The sequence below is a fragment of the Archocentrus centrarchus genome, chromosome 16 (assembly GCF_007364275.1).
Source record: "Archocentrus centrarchus isolate MPI-CPG fArcCen1 chromosome 16, fArcCen1, whole genome shotgun sequence".
In the NCBI taxonomy this organism is placed as follows: domain Eukaryota; kingdom Metazoa; phylum Chordata; class Actinopteri; order Cichliformes; family Cichlidae; genus Archocentrus; species Archocentrus centrarchus.
The window spans coordinates 3,995,101-4,012,982 of record NC_044361.1 but is presented as its reverse complement, the minus strand read 5'-3'; the positions used below and the strand labels follow the sequence as shown (position 1 = coordinate 4,012,982).

At 41.8% G+C, this 17,882-nt stretch overlaps 1 protein-coding gene across 1 annotated transcript; it reads left to right on the top strand.

The window, feature by feature from the left end:
- Nucleotides 1–6,739: 6,739 nt before the first annotated feature.
- meox2a (mesenchyme homeobox 2a) lies at nucleotides 6,740–16,948 on the top strand. The gene is made up of 3 exons (XM_030749171.1): nucleotides 6,740–7,796; nucleotides 11,752–11,924; nucleotides 16,028–16,948. Exons 1-3 carry the CDS (start codon nucleotides 7,244–7,246, stop codon nucleotides 16,244–16,246), a joined length of 945 nt encoding a protein of 314 aa, XP_030605031.1. The 5' UTR covers nucleotides 6,740–7,243; the 3' UTR covers nucleotides 16,247–16,948.
- Nucleotides 16,949–17,882: the final 934 nt, after the last annotated feature.

Below are 17,882 nucleotides of genomic sequence, written 5' to 3'. Positions count from 1 at the left end.
AGACCCAAACAGCTGTTTTCAGTTATTTTGATTGATTTCACATCTGCTCACATTGAAAAGTGAAAAGTGAAGAAAGAAAAATAATGTGAAGAGAGTTTATTAATGAGAATGATCTGGGTGTTATTTGTTCCACCTTAACAGGTGCAACAAAGCTAACAGGAGAGTGAGACATCAGCCAATCACAGCCACAGCTTCAGAAGAGATTTACTCAGGACAGAACTGTGAGAACACCTGAAATATAGACAAAATGGACATCTGATGTAGGCCTTACCTACACAGTTGTAAATATTTTTTGCTTTGAATAAAGATGAAAATATGACTTTTTTTTTTTATAAACTCAAATGCAATGTCACTTTTTGAAAAAAAAAATTGTATGCAGTAATTTGGTGCACACACCACACTTTTTTATCATCAGCCTTAAAATATAATTTAAGCCAGCTGATCCTTTATGGCACCTGGCTGAAGTAGAGCCATAACCAGTCTGGGAACCAATTCATGTGATGACTTAACATTTTCATATGCAGATTTCTGTTTGCAGATATTAATATTAGGAATGAAATCCTGGCATAATAATACTGTTTGAAATACACGTTTGGACAATAGCTGCCGATATTTTCTTGAGAGAAAAAAAGTCTTTATTCTAAAAGCAAATAAAAACACAAACATTTCACAGCACAACATTGATGTGAGACAGCAGACAAACACTGAAATCAGGAAATGTCTTAATCACCAATCGATCAACAAGGCCAATATCAGCTGATGAGGATATTTGGCCAGCATATCCATATTAATTTCTTGCATAAGTATTTTAAATGGTTTTCTCATAGACAAAAGGGTGAGAAATGCTGAATTATGTTTGGAAAAGATGCTTTATTTTGAGTGAGTGAGTCACTGCATTGAGGGGTCAGAGGGAGGGGCTCACTTCGAGGCGGTAAACACACAGAGTGCAAACAGCCGGATCCACATCGACACTGATCACACCCATCCGTTTTTGGTTTGGTGATAAAGATTCGATTCAAGTTGGAAAAGATGCACCGACGGGACTACCCTTCTTCTAATCTGAGCACAAGTACAAAAGCTGAAAAATGAAGGATATTTCACTGCAGGGTATTTTGAACGAAAACAAATGGAATCCATCACCCATAAACAAGTTCAGCACCAACATTTTTGCAACTCATTGAACAACATTTCCGCATTATATAATATTTTTCCAAAGCTGCTGCAAATTAATCCTGCATGAGCCTCATTTCTAAGAGACAGTGTTAAACTAATGATGATGTTGAGCAGAAATCAGACTGATGGCACTGAATTAGGTGTTAATGAGATTCACCGGCCCTAACATGTTGACTCGCATTAGTCAGAAAACAAGCCCCCCCCCCTGTATGGTAAGTCAGTGGAACAAATTCTCTGGGAATCATCCAGAAACCCTCAGGAACCCGAAGAGAGAAGGAAGCCGTTAAATCATAAAAGGTTGACTTCACTCTTCTGAATGATTTGCCTTATTGAAACAGCATGTTGAAGCTGGACCATCAGAGGGACGCTGGAGTGATGCAATATGTCCAGAGCTCTTCCACGGCGACTGGACCGGGCCTGCAGCATTATGTGCTACAGCGTGGAGCAGGAAGTTTAGTGTGCAGGGTGGTTTTGGTTGGGTGGTAGGTGGGCAGGCGATCAAATCGAACAAATAAAAATCACTAATGGCCCAGTTCACAAATTGAGAAGTCTGGAGTTGTTCCCCACCTGGCACCCATTCCCTCTCGCTTGAAGATGGTGAGGAGTGTGAAGGGGGCGAAACGAAGGAGGGCGTTTACAAATTTAGTCTGGGAGGAAACGAGCTTAGCGCTGTGGCTGGCTGAAGCCGGTGCCGCTTTTGGTTTTGGCGGTTGTACCGGGTCCAGATCTAAATGGAGGTTTTAGTGTGGCGACCCCGGGCTGTTTGAGGTGTGGTCTGACTGGGTGCGGGGGCCCTGCACAGCATCACACACGTCTACTCAGGCTCCAATTCCTTCAAGCTGGAGGCAAAGGGGAACCATCACACCAGGCACTTCCAACCAACCCCCCATTATAGATGATGATCTCACCCCGGCTGTCCACGGCCATTACAGACACAGAAAATGGCCAGCTAAGAGCAGCAGCTGAGAAAGATGACGCCATTAGAGGAGCATAACAGACTCATTTTTACAAAGGCATAATCATCAGAGCTGTGTTATCTCGGAAATGGCACCTTTTTTTGGGGGGGTGAGCCTGTTTTTAGCGTGTGTTTTGAATTCATAAGGTCAATTTTGTAATTTTTTTCATTTACTTGAAAATAAAACAAATTAGAAATGTTGGGAAAAACGTGTGGGAGGAAGGGGGGGGGGTTCACTGCAGCAGTAATATTTCAAAAAATATTAAAAAAGGTAAAAAAGCAACTCTTAAACTAAAGGAAATCAAAGGTCCACTTTTAAGAAGAAAAACTTCCCTCTCAGAGGTTGAACTCTGAAATGTGTTGAATCTCATGCAAATTGCTTTACACTAAAAACACAAATGCATTTTGCCCATCGCAAGCCTCAGATATAAGCCTCAGATATAAGCCTCAGATATAAGCCACAGATAAAAGCCACAGATTTCAAAGCTGTCACAATTTTGCCTTCATGCTGCCTTCCTGTCACTCGCCGAGAGGGCTGCTGTTCTCTTTATGAAATTGAGCTGTAAACGGAGACAACTTTTACTGTCTCTCTTCATCATATATCACTGACATCCCGCGATCCTCCATACGGACAATATTCCTGACAACTGCTGTAAATCTGCGGCTGAAGTCTGAGAGGAAATGAGCAGCGACGACAGTTTCCACACCGCCCGCACACGTTCATCTCAACACGGTCACTGTCCTCGCAGCATCGGCTCAGTATGAGACGGTATTTATCAGTGAGGCTGATTTCAGATTTGTCTCCTTATTAAGAATCTCAGCCCTGGAAGAAATGTTTAAATTAATGAGCCACAAACTGGGAAAACTTTGCTTCCTGCTGCTCGTTTAAAAGTGTTTTTCTGTTGATGAGCAAACATGAAAATGGCTCGTGTGGAATCACTGTTTTCAGCTTCCATCAGGAGAAACTTCTGCTTTAAATTCTGCAGGTTTCCATTTACATACGAAGACACTTCGGTTATCATGTCTTCTCATATACATGAGATTTACACATCAGCTGTAATCCTTCTGTACTTGGCTGCATGCTTTAGAGGCTCGCTGAGTGTTATACACTCTGAAATGTTTCCATATTAGCTGGAGACTAAAAACAAGAGGAAAATGTTTAATAATGATTACACACACACTGGGCCTTTTTAAACGCTCATATTAGACTGTGAAGCCGAGAGAGCCGGCATCAAAGTGTTTCTGGAGAGACGCGTATTACACATCCGGGCCTGTTAAATTCAGGAAGGCGAGCGGCAACAAGAATAACTAAAAGGATTTAGTTTATCATAAAGTTTTATAAGCTCGTGTGCCAGTGCAGATATAATTTTTTTTTAAATTGCTATTATTAGATATCAGTAATGCAGGATATAAATATATAATGTTTTGTAACACACTACAAAGTTGCTGCATGTGGACATAAAGACAGCACTTATAAAATAGATATTTTACATTACTGCATGCATGTTTTGCTAAATTGCCTTTCATTATGTGTTTATACATGTGAGCGCAATATTAAGAGTTACAGCTTAACAAATATATATTAATGTATTTGTTCACATGCATGTGCCATATAAGGCTTATTTATATCCTAAATGGAGGGATTGAAATACAGTGTTATCTTTTTCTCGTGTTTTCATTTCTTTATTTTATATGTACTTTCAACACATTATTCCTTTATTGTTTCTCTTGGATTTATGTTGTTGACTCTGTTTGCTTTTGATTATATTCCTGCTTGTTTGCTCACCTTCATAATACTTCTGCATTAGCCTTTTGCATTTCTTCCCGGCCTTCAGGGGCTTTTAAATCCCACCCACACAGCTTCCTTTCATTATTTTCTTGGAATATTTGCTCTGTCTTGTTTTTGTTTTTTTGTCTACATAAAAAAAGTTTTAAAAGCTTTTAATACCACATTAAAGAGATGCAGGAACACTTTTTCATTGTTTTATCTTCTGGTTGAAGCCACAACTTTCACGGTTTGGCTGAGTGTTAAAAAAAATTCCAGCAATAAGAGAAAGTTTGGTAACGTAGCAGCAAAAGACGGCGTTAACTTTAAATTAGTGTGAGAAACGCAGTAAAGCGGTGGCTGCGTGTTTGTTTTGGTGACGGTGGCACTGAGCTGTGGTTGCTGTAACCCGTCCTGCCTGTGAGGCTGACTGACAGCCACAGGTTGAGCAGCAGGTCTTTTACCTTCGGTTTCTGTCTACGGTGGAGAAAACACGCTGCTCTGACCCCCCCGAGATTTAAGATCCTCACAAACACAACCTCTCGGTGGCCTCTTCTTTTGAACTTTATATATGTTGCACACACACTCGCCTTAAAACGTCATGTCACATGTCATCACATAAAAAGTCAGACAAATGCATGCATGCTATTGGAGGCCGGCACAGGTAGCTTCAGATTTATAACACTGTAGTTTGTGCCAGTATTCAAAATATCATCACATGGGGTCATTTTTATGTCCAAAATAAGAGTTGAGTCAGACTAGAAGAGCATCTGCATGCAACATTAAATATCTTCACTGAATCTGAACTACTGGCATTTATTTTAGGGTTACCAGCTCTGAAAGGCTCCATGTGTCACCAGTGTTAGGGATTACATTTAAGGGCACAGTAAAATATTAAAAAAAAAGAAAAAAAGAAGCAAATTAAAGGTATAAAATGTGTAAAAGATTAAATTAAATATATGTGGACAGTATGACTCTTTGATACTTCATCTTTTAACAATGAAAGATGTCTCCATATGTGTGTGTATCCCTGCTTTACACACCAACGCACTCACACTTATTCACACACTAGAAGATTTTGTCTCATAAAGCTCACAAGGGCCAAAGACTGACTGAAAAGACCCACAACGCGGGCCATCGGTGCAGCGAGACCAGCAACAGGATTGGAAACACGTGTGTATTAATACCTGCTCAGGGCCCTGAGCAAATATATAGCCTGGGCTAACCTGCTAATAGCCTTAATTTGTAAGATAAACAGTAGAAGAGTTTGACACTCACTCACCTAAGGTGCCTTTCCTCTGCTGCGCTGCCTCTGCTGCCTTCGGAGGCTTTGGAGGGACTGGGGGGGGATGGGGGAGCGACAGCGGCAAAGTTACAGCCTGCCTCCACTGTCCTATCTGTTAAAGTAATTTTCCCTTAAAGTGGAATTAATTTCCTTTCTCAGGCGGCCCACAGAGCCCCCGTGGAACAGCCTGACTGGATCCCCAGAGTGTGGAGTCACTGTGACCGTCCCCCCCTTTTAAAACGGGCCGAGCCACGAGAGCCTTAAAGCAGCTTCGAGTTTTAATTTTGTTTTATGCATTATATCAATTTAATTCATACTGTATATTCTTTTAATTGATACTATGGTCACGATCATTCACCTGCAATTTATTAAAATGTAGACCACATAAATTACAATTTAATATGCTATATAAACCATATATATCATACTAATTGTTACATTTAGAAATTAAATAGCTGAGAAATTTTAGCAGCATAGGACCAGATTTTTATAATTCCCCCATTAGATCAATACTGTACAGCTACAAATCATTATTATGTCTCATTTGTTTTTTATTTCCTAGACTTTCTGTCTTAAATAAGCTTGATGGTAGAAAATAAGTAAATTTTATTTTGTCTTATTTGAGCTCCGGATATGAATAATTAGAGAAAATAAGAGAAACCAGTGACACATTCACAGCTGTTTCCCAGCTGCTTTTCCCCCCTACTTCACTTTTCCCAGAGAATAACTTTTCCTTTATGGCCTTTATGTCAGGGCCAAAAATGTAAGAAAATATTATGAAAAACTTTCCTTCTGTTCATTCTCAACTCTGCACACTAATACTCTACATATACTAATATGTATATATGTGTGTGTGTATGTGTGTGTGTGTGTGCGTGTGTGTGTTGGCATCTGAAATAGTATAAAATAGTATTTCCATATTTGTCTCGACAATTACTGTTGATTAAAAAGAGTGGAATAAAGTTTGTTATTTCAGGAAGCAGATCTGTGACCCCCGTGACCTCGTATCAAAAGTCAAAATGTATCCATATTGGTTTAATGATGTGTTTCATTTCAAAATGAGATAAACACCATTTCCAAAAAAGTCACATTCACAAAATGATTGGTTACACTACATTAAAAATGACCCGTGGTTATTCTGAGTCTAGCACAGAACTTCGGAAAAAAACGCTTAAATTGTAATTTTGGAACAAAGCTTTTCGTATTTGTTTTCAATAAGTCGCGAGTCAGCGTCACTGCGACAGGCCGGAGATCTTAACATCACGTGATCATGATAATGATGACTTCAGGTGACCATCAATGGAGGCAACGAGCATCCTCGCCTGTTACAGGGGTAACAACATTTGACAATGATAGGGTGACATGCTGAGTTAACCCCTGACACCTCTCCCTCGCTGTCTCTTCACACTCTCCCACTTCCCCTCATGCGACCTCCCTCTCTCCCCCGGCCCCACCCACGAGCCATTAAGGCTGTTTTCTTGAATTAAAAAAAAAAAAAAAAAGATGGCCACCGGAGGTCAGATCCAAGTCCAAAATAAATTGCCTTCTTTCCTGAGGCTCAGCCATTTTAATAGTACAGATTTATTATGCTGTGCTTTTTGGAGGGTGATCATATGTATGTGGTCAGTAGCGCGTATGCAGTCTATGACCCAGCCTCCCTCTCACGTTACACCCTATTTATAACATCCCCTGCGCTGGCTCCCCTCGTTCTGCAGTTCCTAGGAACCTCCTTCTGCTCCCAGCCTCGAGCTCCAGTCCCGTGTTCCTCCTGACATCTGAGAGGCTCAGCTGCAGCTTGTCCTGGGCTAACTGTTTATCCTGTACAGCCTGGCAACTGGCCGCATGCTCTGGATTACCACAGGACACCCATTTCAAAACACATTTTACTTGCTGCTCTGACTATTTTTTCTAACTGAAGGGAAAAGTTTTGGGATAGTCAAGGGAAAAAGGGAAACATCTTGGATATGTGCTTGTGATCTTTCTGGTTTTGGTTCATTTAGTAACATTGCCTCTTTCACTTGCCCTTCTCACCTTTCCCGGAGGGCCGTGCGTGTGTTTGCACACGATGGATCACACACTTTTCGGCTGCCTGCGGAGTCCCCACGCCCCGGCGCAGGCCCTGCATCCCGCCTTCACCCAGTCTCCTCTGGCGCTTCACGGACGCTCGGACCACGTCTCCTACCCTGACCTGGCCTCTTCATCGTCCTCCTCCTCTACCTCCTCGCCCTCGCCCTGTATCATCTCCAGCTACCCAGGTGACGACAGCCTGTTTCCCGGGCAGCACCACCACCACCCTCACCGCGGCCACCTGCCTACCCAGCAGCATCACCACCCACCTCAGCACCATACATCTTGGCATATCCCGCAGATGCCGTCACCTGGCAGCGGTACGCGCCACAGCCTTTGCCACCCACACTCCCACTCATCCCACGACAATGGGCCCACACCTTCGGACCTGGGCCACCCTGGTGGGCCCAGTATGTGCGCCAGCACCCCCAGTCTGGGCAGTGGCAGCACCCCTACAGGGGCCTCTTGTGTGCCTGCAGACTTTGGCAGACAGACTTTGTCACCTGCTGAGGCCGAGAAGAGAAACGGCAAGAGGAAAAGTGACAGTTCAGGTAAGAAAAGCTGGAATTTTCTCAGCAGAAAACTGAAGCAATTTTAAAGGCAGAGATTTCATTTCTCATGTGTCCACAAATATTATTTTTTTTAAAAAAAAACCTGACACATTGCACAACCAAAGGCTGCATATGAAATACTTTGGAGGCGTTTCTAAAATGTCTTTGTTCATTATTTTTCTTGGATAAACATTTTAACATAAATATCAGCATTTAAGAAATTCCACACAGAGCTCAAGAATAACAGAAACATCTGTACACATCACTCTAAATCATTCAACAGCGCGGCTGTTGGGAATTCTGCAGCTCTGATACAAAAACACAAAAACGTCTGGAAAGCAGTTTGTAGGTGCCGGCTGACACGCAGCTAGGCGGGAGGCGGCAGGCGGACTGAAGCGTGGAGCAAAGGCCGCAGTGTGGGCACATCTGACTGCTGCCATGTTTTATTTAAAAATCACATCTGGTTTGTTGCGACGCGCTTTAGAGAGCTGAGAATGAGGCGCACAGTAAAGAATTATTGTCAAGGACTGTGAAAGACTGCACGGGTGCTTCGTGGCACACGCAGAGCTTTTCATTTACTAAATACTAAAGTTCACATAAATCACAGATTTACTGAAAGGCTGGAAAATATTTGGGGGGTCACTTTTCACAAAATTAGGGCCAAGTTTAGATGGAGCGCTTGCAAAAACAATGTATCTAATTCAGTCAATCATGAGTTATATTAATATTTCATAAGTGTTTTTTCATATAAATTGTATTGCCTCTCTATTACAACTTTTACCTTTCTATATCTATAGGCAGTTGGGTGTTCTGAACAGTAAAGGTCCTGCAGGCTGTGAGCTTTAGGGACACTTTGTTGTTAAATATTACATTTGTGACTCTCCCAAAAATCATCCTTAAATTGTGTATCTGTAATACTTTTATTGCTCTTAAGTTGGCAGTCATTGATATGAAAAAATTGTAAAAATTCAAAACCACATATTATTTATTTATAAAAAAAACACACTTCTCACATATCATTGATAAACACCTGTTTAACGACTATACTTAAATGGATAATAACGACCTGCAAAACTTCTCTTCGACCTGCAGGCACCACAATAATTAATCACAGGATGACAAATGGCCGGGCCGGGGTCGGGTCGCAAGAGGCGACTAGCAAAGTGATATCAGTGAGAGTTTCTCACAGAAAGTGAGCTCGCCAGTTTCTGTCCATTTGAGGATTGCAGCCTGTCACTGCTAATCCTGCACCCTTCTTATACGCTCTCTGTAATCGCAGACCATCATCTGCACTTGACCAGTGATATTCCCACATTTCCACAGTGTAGTTGGAGGGTGGTATTTTCCCCTCGGACTGGTTGAGTGTTGCCAGTTTATATGCCAAAAGTTTGTAAAATGCAATAGGACTAACTTTGACTAACTTTAACTAACACACAACAACACACCACTGGAACTAATTAAGTTTGAAATTGAGATTACTCCCTGATTTAATAGAAACTCCATACAGGACAGTTAAAGAGTCTCACAACATAAGATTTTGAAGCTTGATTTTTAGTTACACCACTTCATTTGCACAAAATTTCAAGTTGTCTGCATGCAAAATGTTGAAAAAGTACCTTTAACCCATTAATTCACCCCTCCACCTTTCCTCTTTTGTCAAATCACTGGAAAACTGAGCCTCTGTCTCTAAATACACTTCCTCTGCAACAAAAGTCGCTGCACACTCATTACATGTGCGGCACATTCTCCCAACGCTAACACCAATCACGCTGATTATCGGGGCTAACTAGGCTGCTGACTCAGTCAGCTGTCTAAATATCAGAGCGCTGCCTGTTGCATGAGATAGAGCTCTGATTAGGTTTCACCATCTGGATGAGAAACTCGAGCGAAACCTGAATTTAGATACAGAAATAATAACAAAACTCGAGAGCTCATTTCCATGCTAGAAATCCCCCCCTTTTGCTCAAATATGAAGCATCTCGGCTTTCTGTGTGTAATTCCCACTTGTGACTGTTTTCTCAAGGAAGCACGCAGTCTGGGCTAATGAGATGAGTCCGTGTGTCTCTGCCGAGTCTCGGTCTTATTTGCACAGTACTGTCAAGGGAGTGGCCATTCTTTAAAAAAGTTACTAGACTTTCTGTGGGGAACAATAAAAGGTGCTTCAAGTCTTATTTTGTTGAGGCGGAGTTGTAAAAAGGAGGAGTGAAGCGCCGCAGGCCTCTCGCTGGCATTCGAAATTTCTTTTAAAGTAGCTCAAGAAAAACTTTGCGGCTGTGTTGGTGTGTTTGGCTTCATGTTTGTGCGCACAAAGACAATTTAAAATAATAACTTTTCAGTGAAGGGAAACAACCAATGCAGATGCTTTCAGCATAAGAAAAATAATCTGATCATGTTATCCATCCAATCTTAGATTATTTTTAAGAACAATGCGTTAAGTTCATTTGGGAACCCTCAGCGGCGTGCCCTGTCTGGGTGCATGTATTTTTCTCATATTATTCCTCCTTTTTTGTGGAGAGATGAAAGTTACAGGGAGAACCTAATTGCTGTGGTGTAGTGGCTGGGTCATAAAAGCCCGCCGCTTGTTTTAACTCCAGGCCTATTGGTCTGAAGCAGCTGGCACTGTTATGCTTTTATTTCTCTTTACACAATGTGCTTTACGTGTTTACCAGAGAGAGCCGATGAACACATCTGAAAGGCCTGTTTCAATAAGACTCACACTGCAGCGCAGGGACTGAAATTACAGAGAGGGAAAGGCAAGGTCAAGGGGGGAGCTGGACACAAGTTGCGGGTCAAGCAATGATTGGTTTCATTTCATAAAACTCATGAGGGAATTTTTTGCAGTTTTATATATGTTTTGTTTGTCCTTGGCTCTAAAACTGTGAGTGCCATACAAATATAACTTTTGTAGAGCAGTTTCAGTTTACCTCTCATCTTCTCTTCAGACTCGAGGGAGTTATTTTGCTCGAGAAAATATACGCTTAATTAGAAGGAAGATTCTCTTCATGGCAGAAAAACAGAACCAGCAGGGGTCCCTGATGGGAGAACTCTTAGTTAAAGTTGAAGTTTCCTCTCTTACGTGGCTTCACACTTCGCACTGTTTGTGAGTCTGGCTCTGAGCTGCAGGACTATTTACAGTTTGGCCTGACGCAGACCTGCTGGATTAACACACACGACAGAACAGGACCGCAGATGAATTAGCATGCAATCGCTGCTGCCTTCAAGTGCAATGTGCAAGTGAAGCGTGGCCAACAGAGAAACCACAAAGACTGCTCACAATAGGAAAGTTTTGGAAGGCAAATGAGCCGTATGTGTTTTCTTCGGAAAGTTTAGGGAAATACCAAAACAAAAAGTATTTTTCTGGCACGATGAATTAAAGTGGAGATGTCACAAGCTAGGAATTTATATTTTTTTTTTAAAGGAAGTGCATAATATGTTCCAAGTTCCCACTTTACAAATATTTGTATTACTGATATCTGCATTTGTGAAGACTTTCATTTGCAGCTTCTTAGCTTTTAGATATCTAAAATCTAATCTTATGATTACAGCATATTTTGCCAATCATAAAACACAAAGCTGAAAATCAGGAAGTATGTGAAAATAGCAGGACTTCACTTTTTCTTTCCTGATACGAAAATGAAAGCTTAAAGCAAACTTCTTCAAGCCAAATTACATCCATGTTGACAGTAAAAGAGCCAGCCTATTGTAGCAGCACAGCTGCCGTCATGCAGACACACACATGTGTTGCCGCCCACGAGTCCTTCCAGCCACTTAAAGTATTCATAAACAATGACTGAACAATAAAGTGTGACTGACAGCTCTCACTGTTTCTCTTACCTTGCCCCTTTTCTCCCCCTGCTGATTCGCACCTGCCACATAACATTTGCCTTATTTTTATTTTTGTTGCATATAAATCTGCTCTGCGTGCAACACAAACCTGTGTGGTGTTTGGTTTCAGAGTCCCAGGATGGGAATTACAAGTCAGATGTGAGCAGCAAGCCCAGGAAGGAGAGGACGGCGTTCACCAAGGAGCAAATCCGAGAGCTGGAGGCAGAGTTCGCCCACCACAACTACCTAACCAGACTAAGGCGCTACGAGATCGCTGTCAACCTCGACCTCACTGAAAGACAAGTATGTTCTTACCCACCACTGCTTGTTTTCCCCTGGGTGTAGACATTATTGGAACACCCCCCCATTAGCACATTAATGCCATGTTGTGAAAACAAAGGCGGCCTCGGGATGATGAGGAGGCTTTTCAGCTTGCTACTGTGTTTTTGTAGCTTCAGTGTGAGGGCTATTGTGCTCCAGATGTGGCTGTATGTAGGGACTATCATATTCCAGATGTTCCTGTCTATTCTTTCAGGCCGTCCACAGTCAAGACAGGGAGACGGGTTTAAGGAAGTGCTGTCTAGCAAGTCACTTCCTTTCTCCCACTACCCTTGCAAATACAAATTGGTCTCTGAGCGTGGGCCGATTGCTGTAAAATGCAGGCACATGAAATAAATAACCGAAGACAAATGCAGGGAAGGAAAAAGTGTACTGCCTGTTGTTCTATGACACCCGTTTGGAAGCTGTAACTCACACTTAGTTGACTCCATGCCAGTGAAATTTCACAGTGGAATAAAGTGTAGATTAAATGTAAAAAGCACACGTTTTGGGAGCTGCCCTTAGATGCAAAACGCCCCACAATATACATGTTTAAAAGATTTACAAACACCATGCAGAATGCAACTAAAGACACAATGAACTGCAAACATTTTAAACCATATATTTAAATAAAAATATCACAAAGGCAATAAATAAATAAATTTAATTGAAAATCATTAATTTATTTTATGTATAATTTAATTTGCCAGAAACACATTGAAACAGTTGTGGAACAGGAGCATGTTTCCCCGTGTTTCACTCTGCAAGTGTTTGGGAAAAAAGTTTTCCCGTTCCTGATCCAGGATTTCAGACGCTCGGCAGTTTAGAGCCTCAATTTGTGTGTGTGTGTGTTTGTGTTGTAAGCCATCAGTGGATGATAGGTCAACACTGCAAACAGGCTAGTCTCGCACCAACGGTCTGTTAGTGAGCGCTATAAATACAAGCAATGCCCTCATTTAAATTAAATGGTGTTTTACTTCATTTAACCTAGTTTTCAGTTTTTGAGTTTTCTGTGCTGTTTGCGAGTACACTAAGAAGTACGGGTGTGCATACTTAGGATATGTTGTTTAATAATTTCTACTTGATTTTTCTGCGTATGGAACACTTCTGCAGTGGCAAGTGCAAAAGGATCACATCATATCCTAAATTTAGTAGAGTTGTGATCGTTATGTCAGTCATGTTGTGTTTAGACTTTGATTCTTGTGGATGTGGTTTCCAGAGTTTGTATAACTAAGGACAGTATAAAGATTTATCTATGAACAGTGATCAGTGATGCTGGGTGTGTGTGGCACAGGAAAGCACCAAAAACTGAGATATTTGTCTCTAACACATTATGTAAATGTTTGGGAAACTACACTCACTGTTTGTAGGCTACACCTTTAGTACTGGGTTGGACCCCCTTTGTCTTCAGAACTGCATTAATTCTTCATGACATGAATTTAACAAGATGCTGGAAACAGTTGACAGAGATTTTGGTCCGTTTTGACCCGATAGCGTCACACAGTAGCTGCAGGGTTTGTCAGCGGCACATCCACAATGTCAATCTCCTGTTCCGCCACATCCCAAAGGTGCTCTATTGGATTGGGATGTGGTGACTGTGGAGGCCGTTTGAGTGCATTGAACTCACTGTCATGCTCTAGAAACCAGTTTGAGGTGATCTGAGCTTTGTGATGCTGCGTTCTCCTGAAGATGGGTACGCTGCGGCTATAAAGGGATGCACATAGGCAGCAACAACACTCAGATAGGCTGCAGCGCTTAAACAATACTCACTTGGTACAAAGGGGCTCAAAGTGTGCCAAGAAAATTATCCCACACACTGTTACACCACCAGCAGCAGCAGCAGCAGCAGCCTGAGCTGCTGATACAAGGCAGGATACTCTCATGCTGTTAAACACCAAATTCTGACCCTATCATCCAAACATTGCAGCAGAAATCAAGACTCATCAGAACAATGTCTTTCCAATTGCTGTGCAATTTTGTTGAGCCCGTGTGAACTGTAGCCTGAGTTTCTTATTCTTAGCTGACTCGTGGTGCATTCAGAGACGCTCTCCTGCATACGCTCTAACAAATGGTTATTTGAGTTATCGCTGCCTTTCTATCAGCTCGAAGAAGTCTGGCCACTCTCCTCTGACCTCTGGCATCAACAAAACATTTTTGTCCAGAAGACCGCCGCTCACTGGATGGCTCCTCTTTTTTGGACCATTCTCTGCAAACCCTAGCGATGGTTGTGTGGGAAAATCCCAGTAGATCAGCAGTTTCTGAAGTACTCAGTACAGCCCATCTGGCACCAACAACCGTACCACATTCAGAGTCACTTAAGTCACCTTTCTTCTGCTGCTCAGTTTTGACTTCAGCACATCGTCTGGACCATGCCTACATGCCTAAATGCACTGAGTTGCTGCCATATGATTGGCTGATTAGATACTGGTCTTAACAGACAGCTGAACAGGTGTACCTAATAAAGTGGCTGGTGCATGTATATTAAGTTCATATGATTCAAGAGGGAATATGCTGACATATGTTAATATGTCAACCATCTTATGTTGATGTTACCTAATATTTTTGAGGCAACAAATTGCTTAAATTTTTAAGTAAAAGCCAATTTATCAGATTGATCAAATATTATATAAACACTGGAATCTTTGAATATGGTGACTGAAGGAGTTTCAGAGTAATGTGATTCTTAGCCTGAAAGCCAATGAAAATTGCGACATGAGCGAGAAACGCACCTTAATGTAATTCATGCACGACTTTGGCTTCACATTACAAAAGTGCAAAAAGAGGCGCAGCTCCTTTGAACTCCACGGGGCCACCAAACGCAGCGTCTGCCACCGTAATTCCACTTCAGCCTTCTCTGAGACTGCTGCAATTAATCTTTCTGTGGCTTTAAAAATAAAAAAATAAATTAAAAAAAAGCATGAAATCTGCGTGAAATTTTGTCAGCTCACGCAGCACATGTTGTGTGCGACCTCGGTTTTGTCTGGGAAAATATACAGCGAGAGATAGTGAGGTAAATATTGGCAATGCAATCTGTTCTTGATTTATGCTGCGTGTACTGTTCGGGGAAATCTGATGGATGTTTTATGTCTTGTGAAAGCAGGAACAGATTCAAAGATGGCAGCTGTAGAGCTCCAGCCCCTAATCCCTTACATAACTGAGTTTAAACCAGACTTTAAAAGCAGGCAAAATATTAAACTGTATGAAATGATGATACTTCAGGGTGAAGTAGTCTAATTATAGTCGTTAAATGTTGTAAAAACATTTAATCAAACTTTGCTGTTTTAACTATATGATTTAAACTAGATTTGACTTGAAAGTGAAATTGCGTCTTATTTTGTGCATTTATTACATTATCAATAGTGTGTTTCTAGAAAGGCCCGTCAGTTCTACACAGATGCTTGAATGAGCTGTTTCAAGCCTGTAGGTTGACCTGCCTAACGCAGAGGTCAGGGTCTTTGGTATATTATATAAACTGAGTGTCACTTTAAGTGTAATGTTAAGCAGTTCAGGTGCCCTGCGGGTGAATAGTTAATGAGAAATTAGAGCCATAAATGAATGCTCTTCTGCTTTTAGCCCCAAAGCCTGTGAAGAATCTGAGGTGACACTCCCCTGACGTTTAAGACAAACGTTTGTGCTGTCAACTAACTTCCTGGCCATGTGACTGCTCGGCCCCCCTGGGAACGACACTCCCCAAAAATAAACCCGTTCCACCCTGCGTGACAGGGGCAAGTTCGGCCTCCTATCTCATTCCCCCACCACCACCCCAACCTCCCTTCAAGCGCATGTGTCGACACTGAGGGAGCTGCTGCTTCTATTTGACATGTAAACTGTTTTAAGCAACAGCTTAATCATCAGTCTGAGAGACGTAAATACGGTCGGGGCTGTTGAGTCAGGGAAAAACAGGTAGACGCCGAGTGCCAAATGTAACCGAACATCCAAACATAATTGCTGGTGTAGAAATAGCTGCCAAACTTTAAGAGAAAGTTGCTGTCAAGCATTAAGGCTTCCTAATTACGTCCTGATTCTTTTTGTGGCTGTGTAATCTGTCTTTAAGTGCACTGAAATTGACATTTTCTGTCACCCTGTAGGTGAAGGTGTGGTTCCAGAACAGGAGGATGAAGTGGAAAAGAGTGAAGGGCGGCCAGCAGGGGGCAGCGGCTCGAGAGAAAGAACTGGTGAATGTGAAAAAGGGGACGTTGCTGCCGTCAGAGTTCTCTGGCATTGCAGCGCTCCACCATTCGACGGACTCCTTAGCCAATGAAGACAGTCATGACAGCGACCAGAGCTCTGAGCATGCCCACTTATGATGTGCACATGTGCAACCCCCGTGCCCCCCCCCCAGCCTCTGCCTCAGGACCGTCCTTAGAAGGACTGCTGTTTGCTGATTCACCATCATCGTTATGCAACGATGCTAAAAAAGTGTACAAATGTACAGAGGAACGACATATAGTAGAGATGGAGTTTTCATGCAGGCAAAATGTAAATTTGAAGAACTGAGCACATAAAGAGAGACGGTGCCATTGGTTTAAAAAAGTCCTCGATAAATGCCAAAAAAAGAGAACATTTTAAATATGGAAATGTGAGATCCTTGGTTATACAATTCTTCTGAACAGTACAACAAATTTGGAAATCTTATTCATTTAAACATTCCATGTTGTTTGCCTTGAGAAAAGCAGGCTAAGGCTTTGATTTGCACTGTTAAACATGCAGTCTGCTCCTCAATCGGTTTCTACTGTAAAAACTGTAAATTACAATGTAATTGAGTTATTGGTCAAATCAAGTGCCAGGAAATGAAATTTGCCTAGCTAATATAAATGATTTGTAAATAAATATCAGTATTGTTTTACCTTAACAATGATTCTATACCTAGACTATTCAGCTCATGCAGTAATAAACACTGATGGTTCATAAGCTGACACTTTCCTGCCTGGAGATGATGTTTTGCAAACAAATCTGAAACCCCTTTTCAGGGTCTGTTGCAAATTGAATAAAACGTAACCAGTGGTAAATGGAATTTCTTATGTACAACTTTTTCCCATCTGTGCAGCCATCCACACTTATGAATCCAAGTGGATGAATGTGCGCTCCACAAAGTGAAGCTGAAATAAATTAAACACTGCAGCGTGTGTAGAAAGCTGGTGATGTGGGGGCAAGCTAAAATCACCTTTGCCTTGGGGGGGGGGGGGTCAGGATTCCTGCCAAGACTCCGAGAGAACCCGCAAAGGATCGGATTCTGTTACAAAATCCAGTTGAAAATAATTTTGTGTTCTTATCTCGTCTTTCAGCACGTTGTGATTGTGCATTCTAATTTGTTAGAGGCACCTCACACTGCATTATATTAGCCCCTCCCTCCCTAAACCACAGCATGAGAGGGATTTTTTTTCTCTTTTTTTTCACTGCCACTTCAATTCAGTGCATTATTATTTAAAAATATGAAACACTCACCTTTTCTGCTGGGACTTAAATTTTGACATGTAGAAAATATCATCCTGGTTGTAACAGACCATCAATGTAACTAATAAAGACGTCGCAGCACACTCACCTTCAGATATGTTCCTGCCACCTCACCTGCAGCAGCCAGCTTTCGTCTGACTTCTGGAGCTTGGCTGTCGCGTTTAAAACAAAAGCAATTAAGTAAAATTATCTTAAAGCCTTCAAAGTTTACATTTTTATTATTGAATGAAGACAGAAAGTGTCTAGCTTCAGTCTGCCTCTATATGCCAGGGTCAGATAGTCTTGTTTATTATAACTTTATTGAGGTTTCTTACATGATGAAATGCGCACATGGCTCAAGAGTTCTCTTACTTATTAGAGGTGATACAACAACTGGTTTTTAAGGGGAAAATTGCAGTCCCCAACCAGTTGGCATGTCGCTGCCAGTTACTAAATTGGTCCCTAACAGGGTGCTACTTTGGTTACTAGCAGATTGCTGCAGTCGCCCAT

Bases quoted from the DNA above. Each gene is read 5' to 3' on its own strand.
- meox2a (XM_030749171.1), top strand. From the start codon at position 7,244: ATGGATCACACACTTTTCGGCTGCCTGCGGAGTCCCCACGCCCCGGCG. The intron at 7,797-11,751 runs GTAAGAAAAGCT...GTTTGGTTTCAG, and splicing joins GAGGAAAAGTGACAGTTCAG to AGTCCCAGGATGGGAATTAC. The intron at 11,925-16,027 runs GTATGTTCTTAC...GTCACCCTGTAG, and splicing joins TCGACCTCACTGAAAGACAA to GTGAAGGTGTGGTTCCAGAA.